Genomic DNA, 15,652 nt, shown 5'->3' on the forward strand with positions numbered 1-15,652 from the left:
TAAAAGTTTAAAGGCACGTGCTGGTATAGATAGATCTTTCTTAAGAGAAAGTATCGAATGACTTCCTGTCTTCTGCCTTGAATATATGTTATGTGCACTCCGGTCCCAGGCCTACCTTACCCCACACTATCCAGCTAGAATCTCATCACATGGGTGTTTCTAAGCCTTGCACCTCAGAGCGCTGCGCCTCAGCCCTCAAAATAGCCACCTCATCCACTAATCCAACATAGGAAGCCTGCACTACGCCACATACGTAGCATTGCTGAAGATGGTAATGCAAAAGTGGCTTGGTATACCAACGATCAGCAATCGTAGTAGGGTTTTTTTTCTTCCACGCACATCACTGTATGGTTTGCCCTCCACCTATACCTACGCAGCGTGCCTTACTGTGCGCCTTGGAGGCTGAATAGGCCACAGTGATCTACAGTGCCTACAGAACGCGGGGGGAATGTGATGTTGGTGGCTGGGCTTAGCGTCTTTTCCCTCTGTCCCGGTTGCTGCCGATCGAATGACGCGCTCCGGACCAATCAGAGCAAAGGGTCAAACCTCCGATGTCCAAGTTTCCGTATCTTAGACATTTAAAGCTTTAGCTTGGACAAGATAGTAAGTAGTACTACACGATTGGGGGCTGTGGGTGCACAGAAGGAATTATAGGATCGTCAAAGCGGCTGAGCCCCTCATGTCCCTTGCATCTTCCCAAGCGCTAAAATATGTGTCCTAACCAGGAAGCTTCGAGACTTTAGTTTTCATGGGGAAAGCTCATTGATATAATCAGCGGGGTGTGCATGTCGATAACATCTGTTCATTGTCAATTGACCCTCAGCTTCACTCCTAGAGCTGAGAATAGTATAAAACGCAAGTACTCCAAGTCCTAGAAAGCATTCACATACAGATCAGAGGTAATTTCTCACATGAATCATTCATTGCTTCCATTCATCATAATATCGTAGCGTAGCTAGTCTTCAGATACTCGTCATGTATACAAAAAGCCACAGGCTTCACTCCACGTGGAAACTGTCAATCTGACCATAGCAGCTTCATACAAATTCCTCCTCGCTGACATTCTTGTCTATCTTCTCAAGCTTGTCCTCAGGCACAATGCTGCCGGTAAAAGGCTTACGCGACATGCTAACGATGGCAGGAATGCTCTTGCCCTCTGTGAACATGACCTCTAGCTCCTCCAAGCTACGACCCATGGTCTCGGGGTAGCCAAAGTAGACTACGGGGAGAATGATGGCCGAGATGACAAGGAAAACGAGGTAGTATTTCCATCCAATGGTCTCGATCGCGACCTGGTGTTGCGCGTTAGCAGAAATCAAGATATAAACAGAACACTTATACGTACAGGAGTGACCATGTTGACGACAAAGTTCCAAAGCCAATGGTTCGCAGTGGAGATACCAGCCATGGGCACGCGGAGTCGGGTTGGCGCAACTTCGGTGCAATACAAGAAGTTTGCGCCAAGGAAGCCGATAGGGATGAAAAAGTTGAAGAGGAAGACAAAGAATGCAGAGGCGATTTGGGCAGATTGATTCGTCTTAGGGAAGCTGGATGCGACAGCTAGTGCCAACATGCAAGAAGCCATGCCGGCGCCGCTGAACATGAAGAGCTTGCGACGTCCAAAACGGTCAATGGTGAAGAAGGCGACAAAGCAGGAAAGGAATTTCCAGGTCAACGCGCCGCCGGACAGGATGCGCGAGGTTTCGCTGTTAAGGCCTAGACCCTGCTGGAAGATGATCTACAGAAATGAATTAGTACGATGATCATGAATAAGATTGAACTAATCGAGCTTACAGTTGAGTAGGTGGAGATGAGATTGCTGCCACACATCTGCTGCAAGAATTGGAGGAAAATGCAGAGAGCAAAGCGGTAGAATAGCTTGTCTTTGCCCATAGTGAAGATGTCGCTCATCTTTGCTGCGCTGCGGCCGGTTTCCTCGAGCGTGATCTCAATGCCAGTAATCTCGGCAGTGATCTCAGGGTCGTGCAGGTCTAGGCCCTTGAAGCTGGACAGACTGACACGAGCGTCTTCGACACGGCCCTTTGCTACAAGCCAGCGAGGTGATTCAGGGATGCTGAATACCGCTAACATGGGAATGACCGAAATGACAGTCGGGATAGCGAGAGGAATGCGCCATTGCAAGGGCAAGTTGTCTTGCTCAAAGAAACCCAGGTTGATCCAGGCCTCGAGGAGGTAGCCCAGAGAGATGAAGCATCCGTCTAGCACGACGTGCTTGCCACGATTGGCAGACGATGAGCACTCGGATTGCCAGACTGGGACTGTGGCGCTCAGAGCACCCACACCCCATCCGAGGATGAAGCGGCCGACGACGAATTGGGCAAGCTGGAAGCTGGTGCATTGCAGTATCTCGCCAATAAGCGTTAGGCCTGCAGCAAAGAAGATGAGCTTCCGTCGCCCGAGGTAGTCTCCGATCCAGGAACAGGATAGAGCACCAAAGAGGGCACCGATGGTGAAGCTGGCAACGACTGCACCCTGCTTGGTAGAGTTGCTGCTCTTCTCAGCGCCATGGGTGTCGACGGTGTTGATTTCGGGGAAGTGGTCGTTCCAGTCGCGGAGGGAGAGGAGACCACCTACGCCCGACTGGTTGTACCCGAACAGCACAAAGGCTGGTAGGACAACGAGCAAAAGCTGGGCCGTCTGGAGGGTTTTGCCGCTGAGTCCCATTGTGGTCAGAGATGGAAGGAGTCAAGGTGCAAGAGGGGACAGAAGGGACTGCACGAGAAGAAGAGGTCGGGAGAGAGGAGCCTACTTGTACTCCAGAACCATTCCCCACAATGCCAGTTCCGTCGTGTGGGTGCCATCATGGAGACTCCAGTCAGTGCATCATTCGACATTTCAGTCCCCACATCTTGGGGTCAAACCAAACACCGGAGACGCAACGTCCTAGCAGGCTCCCGTGGCCGTTTCAGGCATAACCCCATACACACCGGTCGGAAGAGTAGTGGCCGCGTCGCCAGTGTGGAGTCGCCGTCTACGGCATTTGAAAGCAGGCCAGCAAGAGAAAAAAAAAGGCAGGGCGCGTCGACGGCAATAGCTCGGCTTGGGTGGTATCGGGTCGAGCGGCTAGGGAGCATGATCCTGGAAAAGGCCGCAACGCTATTGTCCGAGTTGAGGCGTGGAGTGGAGCGGTTGAGTGCTGCGGCTCTGCGGTAGGAGTTAAGCTTCTCCAAGAGGGAGCTAGTTTGCTTGAAAACCTTGATTCGCCCGTGCTCCTATTCGTCGATGCCCGCGGCCTCGGCAGCTGTCTTCCTCCGGCCCTCTCCACCCCACCACAGCAACAGCAGCCGTGCGCGGCCTGTATGGCAATGGTTGAGAGATAGCAAGCTCGTGCGACGACGAATTTGCATGTCGTGAATAATCACCGCCAGACCGCCCGGTCTCGATATGTCATGACCCCACGCGCACGTACGTAGAGTTAGTGTACGTACTTATCATCGACGCTGCGACATATACGTCCAGGCCCCTTCCCCCCACGCTCATCGTGGACGCCCATGGCGATACGACTACTCGAAACCTACACACCCAGCAAGTCTGTTAGCGTGTCCGGTGAATACCATCTACTTAATCACAGCCCCCCAGGCACTTATCAAGCTACTTATTGGGCCGTCCCAAAGGTTCGCGCGTGCGCGCACGCACTTCCTTCCCTCTTAGGATGGCCTTGTCTCTTCGCTAGCTGCTACAGTGGGCCGTGCGCCCTCGAGATCGGCGCTCTCCTTCAAGTCCGCTTCCGTATTCGCACCGGCCTCGTTGCCTTGGTGCCAAAACCCATCTTTTGCCCCCGATCGCCCTGTGTCGGCACCGAGCCCTAGGAATTGTGTCACCTCTGCTGCTGGCCTGACGTGTTGATCTTCCACGCCATGCAATCGACCAGCCTCGATGCCTCCCCCTCCAGATGCTCGGCGCGTCGGCAGCATTCCATACTCGAAACGCTCGACAACGGCCTTCTCCACCGACATGCGGGGCTCGTCAATCTCTCGTTTGTACTCGTTAAGAAGCGCAACTGCTCTCTCGTCACCCTTATCCACGCAAGCGTGTATGAGAAGCTCCCAAGTCTTCTTTCGGGGCTTCATCGGCCTATCACCCTCGCTCGACGACACCATCTCCTCGTGGTATAGCAGGGCATCTTCCAAGTCGCCGCACCGTAGGCAGACCAGTATGAGCCGATCATAGGTAATGCGGTCGGGTGTCAGCCCAAGCTGCATCATCTCGTTTGCCAAGAACATTGCCAGTTCCTTGCGTACAAACTTGTGGCAGCCCTTGAAGAGGATGTTGAATGTGTTGGTGTTAGGCCCTGCGCGTGAAACAGTATGAAGGGCTTTATATATTTCAATCGCCTCCTCAAGCCGACCCAGGGCAAGACTAGCCTGGATGCACGCATTCACCGCCGCTGTGGGCACTCTGCGGCCAGCAGTCTCAAACTCCTGCAGGAGGGCAAAAGCTTCTAACGAGCGGCTAGCCCCATCACCCGTATCCGCAGACAAGTAGCGGTACAGTGGCTGGCACGTTGCAGCATCGACCTTGACGTTGGCATCGACCATGATGAGAATCACGGATAGAGCAGCCTCAACATCGTTGGCTTGTAGATGAGTAGATAGGATGAGTTCGTAGTGGTGAGTCGTAAAAGTGGTTTCCCGTTCCGTAAGCAGACGAAAGACGTCGGTGGCAAGTTCGACGTCTCCGTGATGAGAGGCGAGGGCAAGAACAGACATACAAGTGCCAGTGCCCGGTTTCAGGTAGCCCGGCTGAACTTGAGTCATCCACACTTTGACTGTTTCTTCGTGCTGCGCGGCATCAGCATTGTGCTATGGGTAGATTCTTGGATTCGTGTTACACATACAAGCTGACTCTCTGCCGCCGCGTCCAGCAATGCGCTCAAGAGCGCATCACTCACCTTGGCAGTTCCCGTGCCACTGCCCTTGTTTTGCACTGTTTCCTTGAGGCCCAGGACATAGAAAGCCTCTTCCACTTCTTTGAATTCCAATAGAATCCACATGGCTTCGTCAAACAGCCAATTCTCCACACGTATGTTGTTCCTAATCATGTCCTCTATTGTGTCAAGCGCCTGCTCGAAGTGGCGCTCTCGCAACAACCCTGCCACGACAAAGTTCTGCCCGCGAGTGGAAAGGGTGAGCCAGCGCGACTTCATGTACTCGAGAATCTCGGAGCGCAAAAGGTAGTCAGGATGCACCGCCAACACCTCCAGCACACACTCGCACGCACGAGCGTCAAGCTCAATTCTTGGGGCTCCAAACAGGGACGCATCCGTCTGACTCCAAAATCCCATTTCTTCAAGCACTTTGCGCAGCTTGCCGGCTGTGCCATCCTTGGAACTGACGAAGCTATGTAGTATGGCCGTGTACATTTCCCTGTTTGGCTGCTCTCCTCTGTCCTTGATCAAAACTCTGCAAATGTTCATGACCTCATCCCAATGGCCTTTGGCGCCCTCGGCGCGGGCATGGTCGTAGAGAAGGTCGGTTGGAAGCTGAGCGAGCGAAGGCTTTTGCCGGGAACTGACGGGGCGAGGAACGTGGGATTGCTCGCCAAACGGCCGGAACCCAGTGGGCGCAACACCGGGCTGCGAGAAGAAGGACTCGTTGGCCGCGCGACATGTCTTGGACAGAGTATAGGCACGTAACTGGCTGCGGGGGTAGGTTGATCCATCATTCTGTGTCGCATTGCGCTGTGGCCGTCTAGCCGATGCTGCTACTGTGGCGCTTGTCGTCGAGTTAGGCGGAAACCCAGGACAGAGACAACGCCATAGTCGGTCGTTCACAAATGGGCGTGGTGGCATTGGCGTTGATGTGATGCTTTGCCTATCTGAACAGGCCCAAAACTTGAGTTGCAGCAAATGGCCCGTGCGCAGAAGCCTCGGTTGCGCACGTCCGCCATGCCTCCCCTCACTAGGAGCCTCAAGCTTCTACTAGTAGGCAAATTGTAAAGAATATTACTACTTGTATGCTACGTTGATGCGCGCCAGGAAGAAACTCATGTTCCAAGTGTGCGCCAAACTGCGGAAAGGGTATATGCGCCCGATTACCAATACCTACCGCCCACGGCTGATGCCGTATGCCATGCCTGTCGAAATTCGAGCTGCGTCTACTTGGCAGCGCCAAATTTGATTCCTCCCCTCCTCCCCCCAAACCTCCTCTTGGACCACTAAACACTCTATTAAATGATTAATCTAAATCCACATCTTGCGTTCATCTCCGCACCATTTGCTCAGAGAGAAGTTCAAGCACCTGGAACGGTAAAGTGAGCATCCAAGATACGGGCTTGACAAGAGAAGAAACATACCTTTGGTGATATTATGTCCTGGTTCACTAGGTGCTTGCTCAAGATCTTGACAACTTCCATCTGCTCTTCGTAGGTAAGTCCGGTAATGGCAGACTCGATCACACCACCGACTGTCGTGTGGTGGACAGCAATAAAACTCGAGTAGTAGAAGAATGCAATGGACCCCATGATGAACTGACAATCCATGCGGTCCGTCATGCCGCCATGTCCGGGAATGGAATCACCAAAGTCCTTGATTTTGAATGTTCGCTTCAAGCCAGAGGCGAAGAAGCCGCCGAATGGTGCAATGAGCGAGGCAAAGGTTCCTAGCATGATGACGTGGAACTGAACGGGCATGATGTTGAAGGTGCGGGGGAACGGAATACCCTCGGGAAGGAAGGGAATTGTGTAGTCGCGCGCAACAAAGACGGGATTGGGTCTGCACTCGAGTCCAGACCAGATGTTTGCGCCCAAGTCGTTGACAGGGCAAATGAAGTACTTGTATTGGGAGACAAAATGAGTGACGGCGACACCCCAGAGGACGGTAAAGAACCAGGCACCCAGGAATCCCTCCCATGTCTTCTTGGGCGAGATTTGGATCAATGGAGTCCTGCCAAACGTAATTCCGCAGAGATAGGCAAATATGTCGTTTGTGATGACCATGGACACGGGGAGGATGAACCAGATGAAGCCTTCGAAAATGTTGTTGATAACAAAGTGAGCTTGTCCGACAATGAGGAACAGAGCCATGTGTGACCATGCAAATTGGGTGAACTGGAACTTGTAGTGGCCTTTCTGGAGGGAGAAGACGAAAAATATGAAGCCTGGCTGGGGTTAGCTGGATAAGGCGGAATGAAATAGAGGGGTTCGGGTACCAATAATGTAGAGCATAAAGGAGATGAAGCGGTGGTGGGTAGCCAGAGGAAGCAGCAGCCGGTCAACCATCAAAATATGCTTGAAGTAGTAGATGACGCTCTCGCCGTACAAAAAGTACATTGCGGTGCCGAGAAAGTACCAATTGAGCGACTTTGTGAAGCGCAGGCTGCGGGCCTTGCTGGGCACGTTTGCGATTGCAATGACCTCCTTGAAGGATATGCATTGGACGGCGGTGACCATGATAATTATGAAGAGGTGGCCAGCGCCGAGAGCCCAGAAGAAGGCGGCAATCATGACGAGGGTCCATATTGTGCGGGTGATGAAGTTTGCCTTTTTCTTCTCGTACTCTGTTTGAGGGGGTTGTTCGGGGGCCTAGGCTAGTCAGTAGGGCGAGGGCAGAGGAGAGAGACGGGCCAAACGTACTGGGGGAGCCGCTTCCTCCTTGATGGTGGTTGGGCTTCCGGGGTCGCTGAACTCGGACAGAGACTGCGAGGGCCTACGAGCCCGTCCATTGCTGGCACTGCGCGTTTGATGCTGGAACTTGACGTCCTTGCGAGGGCGCGCCATGGTGAGCGCGGGCGGGTGGGGATGGCAGCAGCAGCTATGTGGGAGCCTGCAGCGAGGGGTTGGGGGCGGTGATGGTGATGGTGGTGGTGATGGCGGGTGGAGTGGGAGTCGAAGTTGTGGTGGATGTCGTCGGGTGGTGAATGCGACGGCGGGGTGGTCGAGGGCGCGGTGGTGGGCCAGGCGTGCAAGGGAGGATTTGGCTATTACTAGTAGGCAGGCTGTGAAATTGCAGCGGACAAGTCACAACGGACAGACGTCATGGCTGCTCCTCCGTTTAGCGACGACGGCCTAATGCCACCACGACTAAGCATACGCCCCAGCACAGCCTCTCTAGCCCCGATGGAGCCACCATGCCCGACCAAGACGACGACGACGACTACGGCTTCGACGACGACGACCTCGACCACCTCCCCGCAAACACGCTGCACCACCTCGAGACCAATGCCCTGCGCGCCACCCAGCACGCCTACCACCCGCCCAACCCTGGCCGCTCTGCACCCGCCTCCGACTATGGCCTCGACGACGACGACGATGACGGCGCAGAGCTTGTCGACCTGAATGATGCCTCTGGCCCACCGACTGCCTCGCCCTGGGTGGTGACGACCCAGGCGCCGCTGCCTTCACAGCCCCAGCAAGCCGACGACGACTACGACGACGGTGCCGCCGGTGCACACGGCCAGCAGTCTGACCCTCAGCATCTGCTCCAGCGCATCACCCAGGTGCGATATCCTTTGTGCACCGCTCGTATGCTCCCTCGACCTTGCTGATGCCCGCAGTTGGAGCAAGACAAGGCCCGCCAGACACGAGAGGCCGACGCGCTTAGGGAAAAGCTGCAGACCAAGTCAGGTGAAGCCGACATCCTTCGAAGACGCCATGACATCGACACCCAAAGATACGAGCGCCAGCTGGCCGACCAGCAACATGCCCATGGTACAGAGCTGGCCAGGCTACGCGCCGAGATGGACGGTCTGCGCCGCGAGGCAGAGTCGGCCCAGACAGACACCATGTTCCACCAGTATGAGGCACGCGAAGCTGGCATCCCACGAAGAACAGCAAGGATTGTGCCCTCAAAAACAACGGCAACTCTGCCACCCGTCAGTCCCGCAGGCACGCCCAAGGGAGCACACACGACAAGAGGGCCGCTAGCCGACGGCTTCGACGATGACGACGTAGTCATGGCATCCCCATCCAGACATCGCGACAGACCAAAAACTGCTACCCCCAAGGCCGGGAAGCGCAAGCGGCATGTCGTTGACCAAAGTCCCCTACCACTGCCCGCCCTACAGCTGAGCGGGCCGCGTAGTCGACCCAAGGAGCGGGAACCGCCGCTAGCAGCCCAAGTCAAGATAGATGCGGCACTGCTGCAGCACTTCAGACACGACGACCGTCGATTCGCCTTATTGCACCGCCTGCTTTCCCACCCGTCCTCGATTGATACAGACCGTGTACTTGAGGCACTGACCAGATATGCCTTTCCCTCCTCCCCCACCAAGAAATTGTCGTCGATTGTGTACGATGCGCTAGCAAACATGACTATCGATGATGTGCATGAGTTAGCCTTGCACCTGTGCCATGTCTTTCTCGACCTCTGGAAAAGATGTCAAACCGAAAAATACTATGTCCCTACTCCGTTGATTCTCGATGCGCTACACTTTATCCTCGCATGCGAGCCAGTCGAGACTGCTGTAGAGATTGCCCAACGCATTGTTCCACTCATCATTGCTTCCATTGATCTTGTGGCTGACCCCATATCCAAAGCAGCCAGGGGGGGTGACAAAGCAATCGCAGATCTATACTCATCAAAACAGCGCCAAATTACTGCCTACATCGATGTGGAGGACTGTCTCGAGCTGCTCTACTTAGTAGCAACTAGCTGTCTATCCTCATCAGATCCCGGAGCCATTGTCCGCTTTTGGCAAGCAATCCCCTCTAGCTTTACGTTAATGCTCCTAGTCAAAGAGCAGCCTGTGGCGCAGATGACTCTCATGTTACGCATATTGGGCACATCTGCTCTCACCACCTCGGTTGGGCCCATTAACACACCAGATCCTGCTGCAGATAATCAAGCAAACAATGAAGACGCTCTAATCAATCGTCTCACCAACCTCTTCACCGAGATACCCAAGCCTGTGCCGGATCCTGCCGCATCACCTACATCCACCATACTAGTGTCCGAGGCCGAGCTATGGGACCTACGCCTCCTTGTCCTCTCAGTGCTCACGCAGTTTTCCATATTTGAATATGGGTCTTGTCGCTTAGCTCAAAACCGACTGTGTATTGGCCGGTTCATCAAATACCTGGATCATTGCATAACAAGCCTTTACCGCCACCCAGTTGCACCCACCCAAGACTACAAGGTGAACTCCATCAATGCAACCATGAGGCTTATCCACCACATAGCCACATCAAATCCCAAATTTGACATCAAGACCAAGCTAGTGAACACATTGGGCGGACAGCATGCATATCTTGTTGCCCTGACACGGCTAGCCTTCAGTGAAGGCTTGGTTTTGGAGTCCGGCATCGAAGATGAGGTTGTCAACATGGCGCATGACATCTTGGATGAAGGGCTGAGCATGGAAGAAGGCGACGCCTTTGGCAAAGTATTTAGTAGTGGGAGCGCGGCATGAGTCTACATAGTAAACTTGATATTTCACTGAATTACAAGGGTTGCAAATAGTAGTTAATGCTCCGATATGGCCAAGAGTTGGGCGCATTTGTAGCCTAGATCAAACCCAGCCATTATCTCAATCAAACATTGGCATGTTGACATTACAATGTCTCACAAACGGTCACAAGAGAAACACGAACAAAGATCTCTGTGGCTTGTTTCATTGTTCCAAATGCGTAGAGCTACTTGAGTTGAACTGCTTCCGCAACAAAACTCAATCTGAACATGCTCGCCATTAAATGCCACTCATTAACATGAACCAATATTCTCATGTCGCTGCAAAAGAGCTATTGTTCCACCGCCTCATATGCAATCAGCACATGGTGCCTAAATACCGCCAGTGCCCCACTCCTAAGATACAGCTGCATGATTCAATGGAGGAAAGGGGCATCGGGCTATCATGTAGTGGCACACAGTCGACACGTCTATGGACCGTCGAGAAAAGAAAGGCTATACCGTAATCATGCTTTCCATTGTGGACTCGGTCGGTAAAGGCCTTGGGTTGTCAACATTCGCTGTTGAGCCTGTGTTTGGGCCAGGCATAGCCCGTTTGGTCCCACAACTGATTCACATTAGTTACTCGATTCTCTCCATCGCTCTACAAGACTCTTACAGTGTAATTTGGGTTTTGGTAGGCTTTTGCGTGCTTCTCAATGTACTCTGTCGTTTCGAAGCCTGGAGGATCGCACGTCACCATTTTCTCCTCCTTCTTCTGATACCATCTTACATAGTCGACATGCATTGTTGCCGGAAACACTAAGTTGCTCCAGTCGATATAAGTCCATGAGTTACTGAAACCGAGATTGAGAATCAGGGACATGGGTTCTTCTGATATCTGACGGGCTTGTATGTTGCCGTTGGCTCCAATCGCCCTGCCATCCATCATGAACATTGTCTGGTCGCCTACTTTCCACAGTATGTAGGCCTCTTTGCCCTGTCCGGGCACATATTCAAAAGAGAAGCGCTGGTATTGCTTGTTATCATACCAGTCTTTGTTGAGCACTGTAGTCGCAGAGATGGCCTGCTGGAAGGGACCACCGGTATACGTGTTCAACCCACTCAAAGTGAGATCTGGAAACGCCGTGAAGTTATAGTTTGGGTAGTAGTTGATATCGAACGGCGCAACTTGGTAACTTTGCGTTGCTATGGGTAATCCTTGAGGTCCTGGGTAGCCTGAGAAAGCTCCTGCTTCAATGATGTCGATTTCTGGCGCACCTCTTCCGGTTCCAGGTGTAGGATGATCTTCGTCAGGACAGGTGCATGATGGAAGTCGTTGGCCAGGCAGGTGAGACAAACCATCAGGGCTGGACTGGTTGGGCGTGATGCCAGCATCACAGGCCTGATAAGTATAGGGCCATAACCCGTCCGTGGTACTTAAATATCCGGGTCGACCAAGATTGCCCATTACCCATGCGCCAGGCCAAAGTCCTTGAACACCTGCTGGCCCAGGCAAGGATACCGAAACCTCGAAGATGCCCCCTTTGAAGCACAGTTGGTTCCAGCTATTCAACATGCCAGACCTGAATTTGAGGCCGTGGTTGAAGAACTCTTCCAAGCGCATCTGAAGCGATCCATGACTGGTTGCCACAGCATCGGCGGCATACCACTCCAGGTCTTGTGTGGCTCCATACCAGATGTTGGGGGCGAAGAAGTAAGGATCATCTCCTTCGTAGAACGATCGGCCCTCTTTGTTGAATTCGTCGCTAAATACTAGTGTGTAATCATCGCCGTATTCGCCCTTTCTTGTCCTTACGGTCTTGGGTGTATCAGGGTCGATCAGGCCTTTTCTCATGTTCGCCAGCAGTGGGTATTGTCTGTTATTCACTGTGGCCCAGGTATGAGGTACCCAATAGTAGGGGAACATACTCAGTGGCATACCATATGCAGAATTGTAATCAATGAGACCCACAGCAGAGAGGATAGGTAGTCCGACAAATATGAACATCAATCCAGACATCATAAGGACTAGTCCGATGGTGGAGACAATGCTGTCCTTGGTGAAATGATCCTGTATCCTTGGCCTGAATCGTATGTCATCGTCATCGCGAGGCATGTGCATTTCGTCGTCTAGTTCTTCTTGATCACATACCAATGGCCAGGATGCGATTCCCTTTTCTTCGTAGGGTGCAACCAAGCGGTCGTCCACAAAGGATGCATTCCTTTCCACATCGTATAAAGTACTTGACCCTTGGGACGCTCCAGTATCGGGAGCGACAGGTGTGAGAAAGGTGTTGACGGATGGGACTCGTGGCGGAGGGGTGGTGAGTGCAAGCTGGGCTTGAAACCGCCTTTCTGAAATAGAAGTCCTCCAGTTATGACTGGGAGTTTTTCTGCCATCTGAGAAGGGTGTGAAGTACCGCGTGTAATCGGTTCCCAAGTCGTTCACGGTGAGTGGTGTGCCTGGTGAGCGTGACGCTTGAGTGTGGAGGTCTGGTGTACTTCTTGTCTTTGATCGCAGATATGGACGAGGCGGAAATCGCAAGTGAGGCCGTAGCGAGGCTACATGCGCAGAATCAGATCCGGTCTGCGCCTTATCGCTCGAATGCACCGGGCTTGTTGGCCTGAGTCTTGCCGGATTGAGTGGCGAGGATACGGCAGGGGTAAAGGGTAGTAGTAGTATGGATGGCGAGGATTGCTCTGCCAACACCGACCTGCTCTGATCCATTGTCGCTCTCTCCATTGTTGTAGCCTCTCCCTCTACGCCTACAGTCGAGCGTGTCTGTCTGAGCCATTCATTGTCCCGCACTTGCTGGCTAGGTCCCGGCATAGATGCCATGAGTCGTTTCCGTTCCTAGGCCGATTAGCGAATGGAGGGCGTTGGCGCTTGTGTCTTACCCCACTGATCCCCCTGAGTTGTGTAGCTTGTGCTGAATGCGGTGGACGCCCTTGGTGTTTGTATCAACTGACAAGTTGTCCGACGTACTCTGTAAGGGAGAGGAAAGGAAGTGAGAGTCGCAGCGAGACGAGCGGGAAGCGCCGTGATCGTTGTACGAAGGCAATATGATGACTGGGGGGTTTGACGCTGTGTTACCTACCGTAAAAGAGTCGAGAAGTCAAAGGGGCATCCGTAGATGAGCAACGAGTGGTGTGGGAAGGGTACAGATACCCAAGGAGGCACAGCAGGCCTGAATAGTGGGGGAATATAAATCCAAAAATTGGAGTGGTAGCGACAGTGAGTAGCGATGTGTCCCCGGAAAGCGCGTCGAGCGTTTGAGTAGACCAGGTGATGGTGAGCAGCGGTAGTAGCAGTGAAAGTGATGGCGAGTGGACGACGGCAGCTGTTTGTTGTCGAGGCAAGAGGTCCCGCTAGACACCTCCAACTGCCTACCCTCATTCACTCCGCGTACTTTCCCTAACTGTCACTGAATACAAGCTATGGCTCGTGATGGGAATCATGTCAAGACCATTCGAGTGGGACGGGAACCTTGGTACGCTACATATGTGACGTTGCCAACTTGCTGAATTCATTCCCGGCATCAAGGGACTACTGAGACCCTCGCTCTACACATTCACAGCCAAGTGCGGATACATGTCGAAATAGTAAATTATACATGAACGGCTGCAACACGATCGCGCGCATGCAGTAATCCACCTCCTACGAGGCCTGTGGTGCATAGTTACGACATATTCAAGGACGCCATCTCTATCGTGAAAAGTATCGGCGCGTCAGTCTCAACCCGGACCATATCTGCTTTGACATGGTTGCTCGTACTGACTTGTCCGCCCATGCGTGTAGCCCACTGCTTGACATCCCACTCCAGTCCCTCAGTCGAGATCACCGCTGGGCCGTAGATAGGAACAATACCCACATTCTCCGTGAAAACCCGGCTCGCCTGCAAGCCTCTCAGGATCGTTTCCTTTGCCTTTATGATGAGCGACAGACTGGATTCAGAAAACAGCCACAAACGGAGGTTGGGATGCTTAGTCTCCTCTCTAATCATCTCATGCAACAGTCCCAACCCTTGGTCAACGCGTCCACCTAATGTTCCAAGAACGAGAACGTTTCGCGTGCCCGATGAGACACGCGAAGATATTTTCTGCATGCATTTTCCAAAATCTGTACTTTCTTGATCGCCGTCCCTTGATATTAAGACACCTTGATCGCGATAGTAGTCACGAACATCGTGGCGCAATGAATCAAGGTCGCCGTGGACGATGTCGGGTAGCTGCACATATCAGGCTTGCTTAATGGCTCAAATCCTTGCTCCAACTTACGTATTGCCTGCGCTGCTCTTTCACTTCTCCTTGAAACATATCAAAGAGCCTATTTGCGCCGCCATCTGCACAAACCCGGTAGCTACTATGCTTCCAGAGGTAGGAGAACGCCGTAAAATGCGTTATTGGCTGGTTAAGAATAAGCAAATCTGGTGAGGCGCATGAGGCGTCTGCCTGCTCTTGCTCAACTAGGAATCTCCCAGGAAATAATTCGCTAGTTTGTTGGTCGCACATGCTCAGTGGTTTGTTAGGAGTAGTACTATGTAGTGGAGAGTTCATAGATATGATTATATACTACATGTGGTCAGTGCGTATAATAGTTTAGCAAATATAACACTATTCCTAAGTGTATATATAAGTTTTTAAACCTAATTCATATAAAGAAAGTATAATATAGAGGTTAAATAAATACTTTCTATAATATTAGATAGCTTATATAAGAATAAATAGAGCTAACGTGTTTTATTAGTAAGCGGCCCACATCAGTCAGTGGCCCACCCCACTAAACTTAACGCGGCTCTCTCTATAATCACCACTATACCGCGATAATAACGCTCTGTATAGACTGCTTATAAAAGTAGAGTTCTTCTAGTATCTAGCGCGCTTTAAGAGAAACGTATTATAAGCTAGTATTAAGCTACTATACTATATAATACTCTACGAATAACGCTCTAATAACACCTCTATAGTATCTAGTTATAATTAGAGAAAGCCTCTATTAATTATAAGCTATTAGCTATTAAAGAGTAGTCTCTTATTTAATAGATTCTAAAGCTAGATTAATAAGGCTTTCTACTCTATATTATTAATATATAATAGATAGTAGACGCTCTACTTACTATATATAGCTAAGATCTACCTCTATAGCCTATTAGTAAATACTAGATATTAAGCTTTATTTAGAACTAGCTAGAGCTCTAAATAAAGTAAAATAAAAAATTTAATAATTAGTATACTCTTGTAAGTTTAATAACTTAATTTATATATTATCTTATTTTCTAGCTACTATTATTAGAATAGTACTATTAA

General features: G+C 51.7%; 6 protein-coding genes across 6 annotated transcripts; 1 reads left to right on the top strand and 5 right to left on the bottom strand.

The window, feature by feature from the left end:
• Positions 1-1,037: 1,037 nt before the first annotated feature.
• Positions 1,038-2,685, bottom strand: COCMIDRAFT_104294 (uncharacterized protein; the record flags this gene model as incomplete). The annotated part of the gene is made up of 3 exons (XM_007693147.1): positions 1,038-1,292; positions 1,346-1,738; positions 1,795-2,685. The coding sequence occupies 3 exons, from the start codon at positions 2,683-2,685 to the stop codon at positions 1,038-1,040; spliced, it is 1,539 nt and encodes a 512-aa protein (XP_007691337.1).
• A 983-nt stretch (positions 2,686-3,668) lies between these two features.
• On the bottom strand, positions 3,669-5,812 carry COCMIDRAFT_39766 (uncharacterized protein; the record flags this gene model as incomplete). The annotated part of the gene is made up of 2 exons (XM_007693135.1): positions 3,669-4,802; positions 4,859-5,812. The coding sequence occupies 2 exons, from the start codon at positions 5,810-5,812 to the stop codon at positions 3,669-3,671; spliced, it is 2,088 nt and encodes a 695-aa protein (XP_007691325.1).
• Positions 5,813-6,221: 409 nt separating this feature from the next.
• Positions 6,222-7,737, bottom strand: COCMIDRAFT_8234 (uncharacterized protein; the record flags this gene model as incomplete). The annotated part of the gene is made up of 4 exons (XM_007693126.1): positions 6,222-6,260; positions 6,316-7,118; positions 7,170-7,542; positions 7,594-7,737. The coding sequence occupies 4 exons, from the start codon at positions 7,735-7,737 to the stop codon at positions 6,222-6,224; spliced, it is 1,359 nt and encodes a 452-aa protein (XP_007691316.1).
• A 350-nt stretch (positions 7,738-8,087) lies between these two features.
• On the top strand, positions 8,088-10,367 carry COCMIDRAFT_8235 (uncharacterized protein; the record flags this gene model as incomplete). Its single annotated transcript, XM_007693127.1, has 2 exons — positions 8,088-8,456; positions 8,514-10,367. 2 exons carry the CDS (start codon positions 8,088-8,090, stop codon positions 10,365-10,367), a joined length of 2,223 nt encoding a protein of 740 aa, XP_007691317.1.
• Positions 10,368-10,913: 546 nt separating this feature from the next.
• On the bottom strand, positions 10,914-13,073 carry COCMIDRAFT_8236 (glycoside hydrolase family 16 protein; the record flags this gene model as incomplete). The annotated part of the gene is made up of 2 exons (XM_007693128.1): positions 10,914-10,970; positions 11,022-13,073. The coding sequence occupies 2 exons, from the start codon at positions 13,071-13,073 to the stop codon at positions 10,914-10,916; spliced, it is 2,109 nt and encodes a 702-aa protein (XP_007691318.1).
• Positions 13,074-14,025: 952 nt separating this feature from the next.
• On the bottom strand, positions 14,026-14,857 carry COCMIDRAFT_104266 (uncharacterized protein; the record flags this gene model as incomplete). The annotated part of the gene is made up of 2 exons (XM_007693148.1): positions 14,026-14,574; positions 14,624-14,857. 2 exons carry the CDS (start codon positions 14,855-14,857, stop codon positions 14,026-14,028), a joined length of 783 nt encoding a protein of 260 aa, XP_007691338.1.
• Between the last annotated feature and the right edge of the window lie 795 nt (positions 14,858-15,652).

The sequence above is a fragment of the Bipolaris oryzae genome (genome assembly GCF_000523455.1).
Source record: "Bipolaris oryzae ATCC 44560 unplaced genomic scaffold scaffold_153, whole genome shotgun sequence".
Taxonomy (NCBI): Eukaryota; Fungi; Ascomycota; class Dothideomycetes; order Pleosporales; family Pleosporaceae; genus Bipolaris; species Bipolaris oryzae.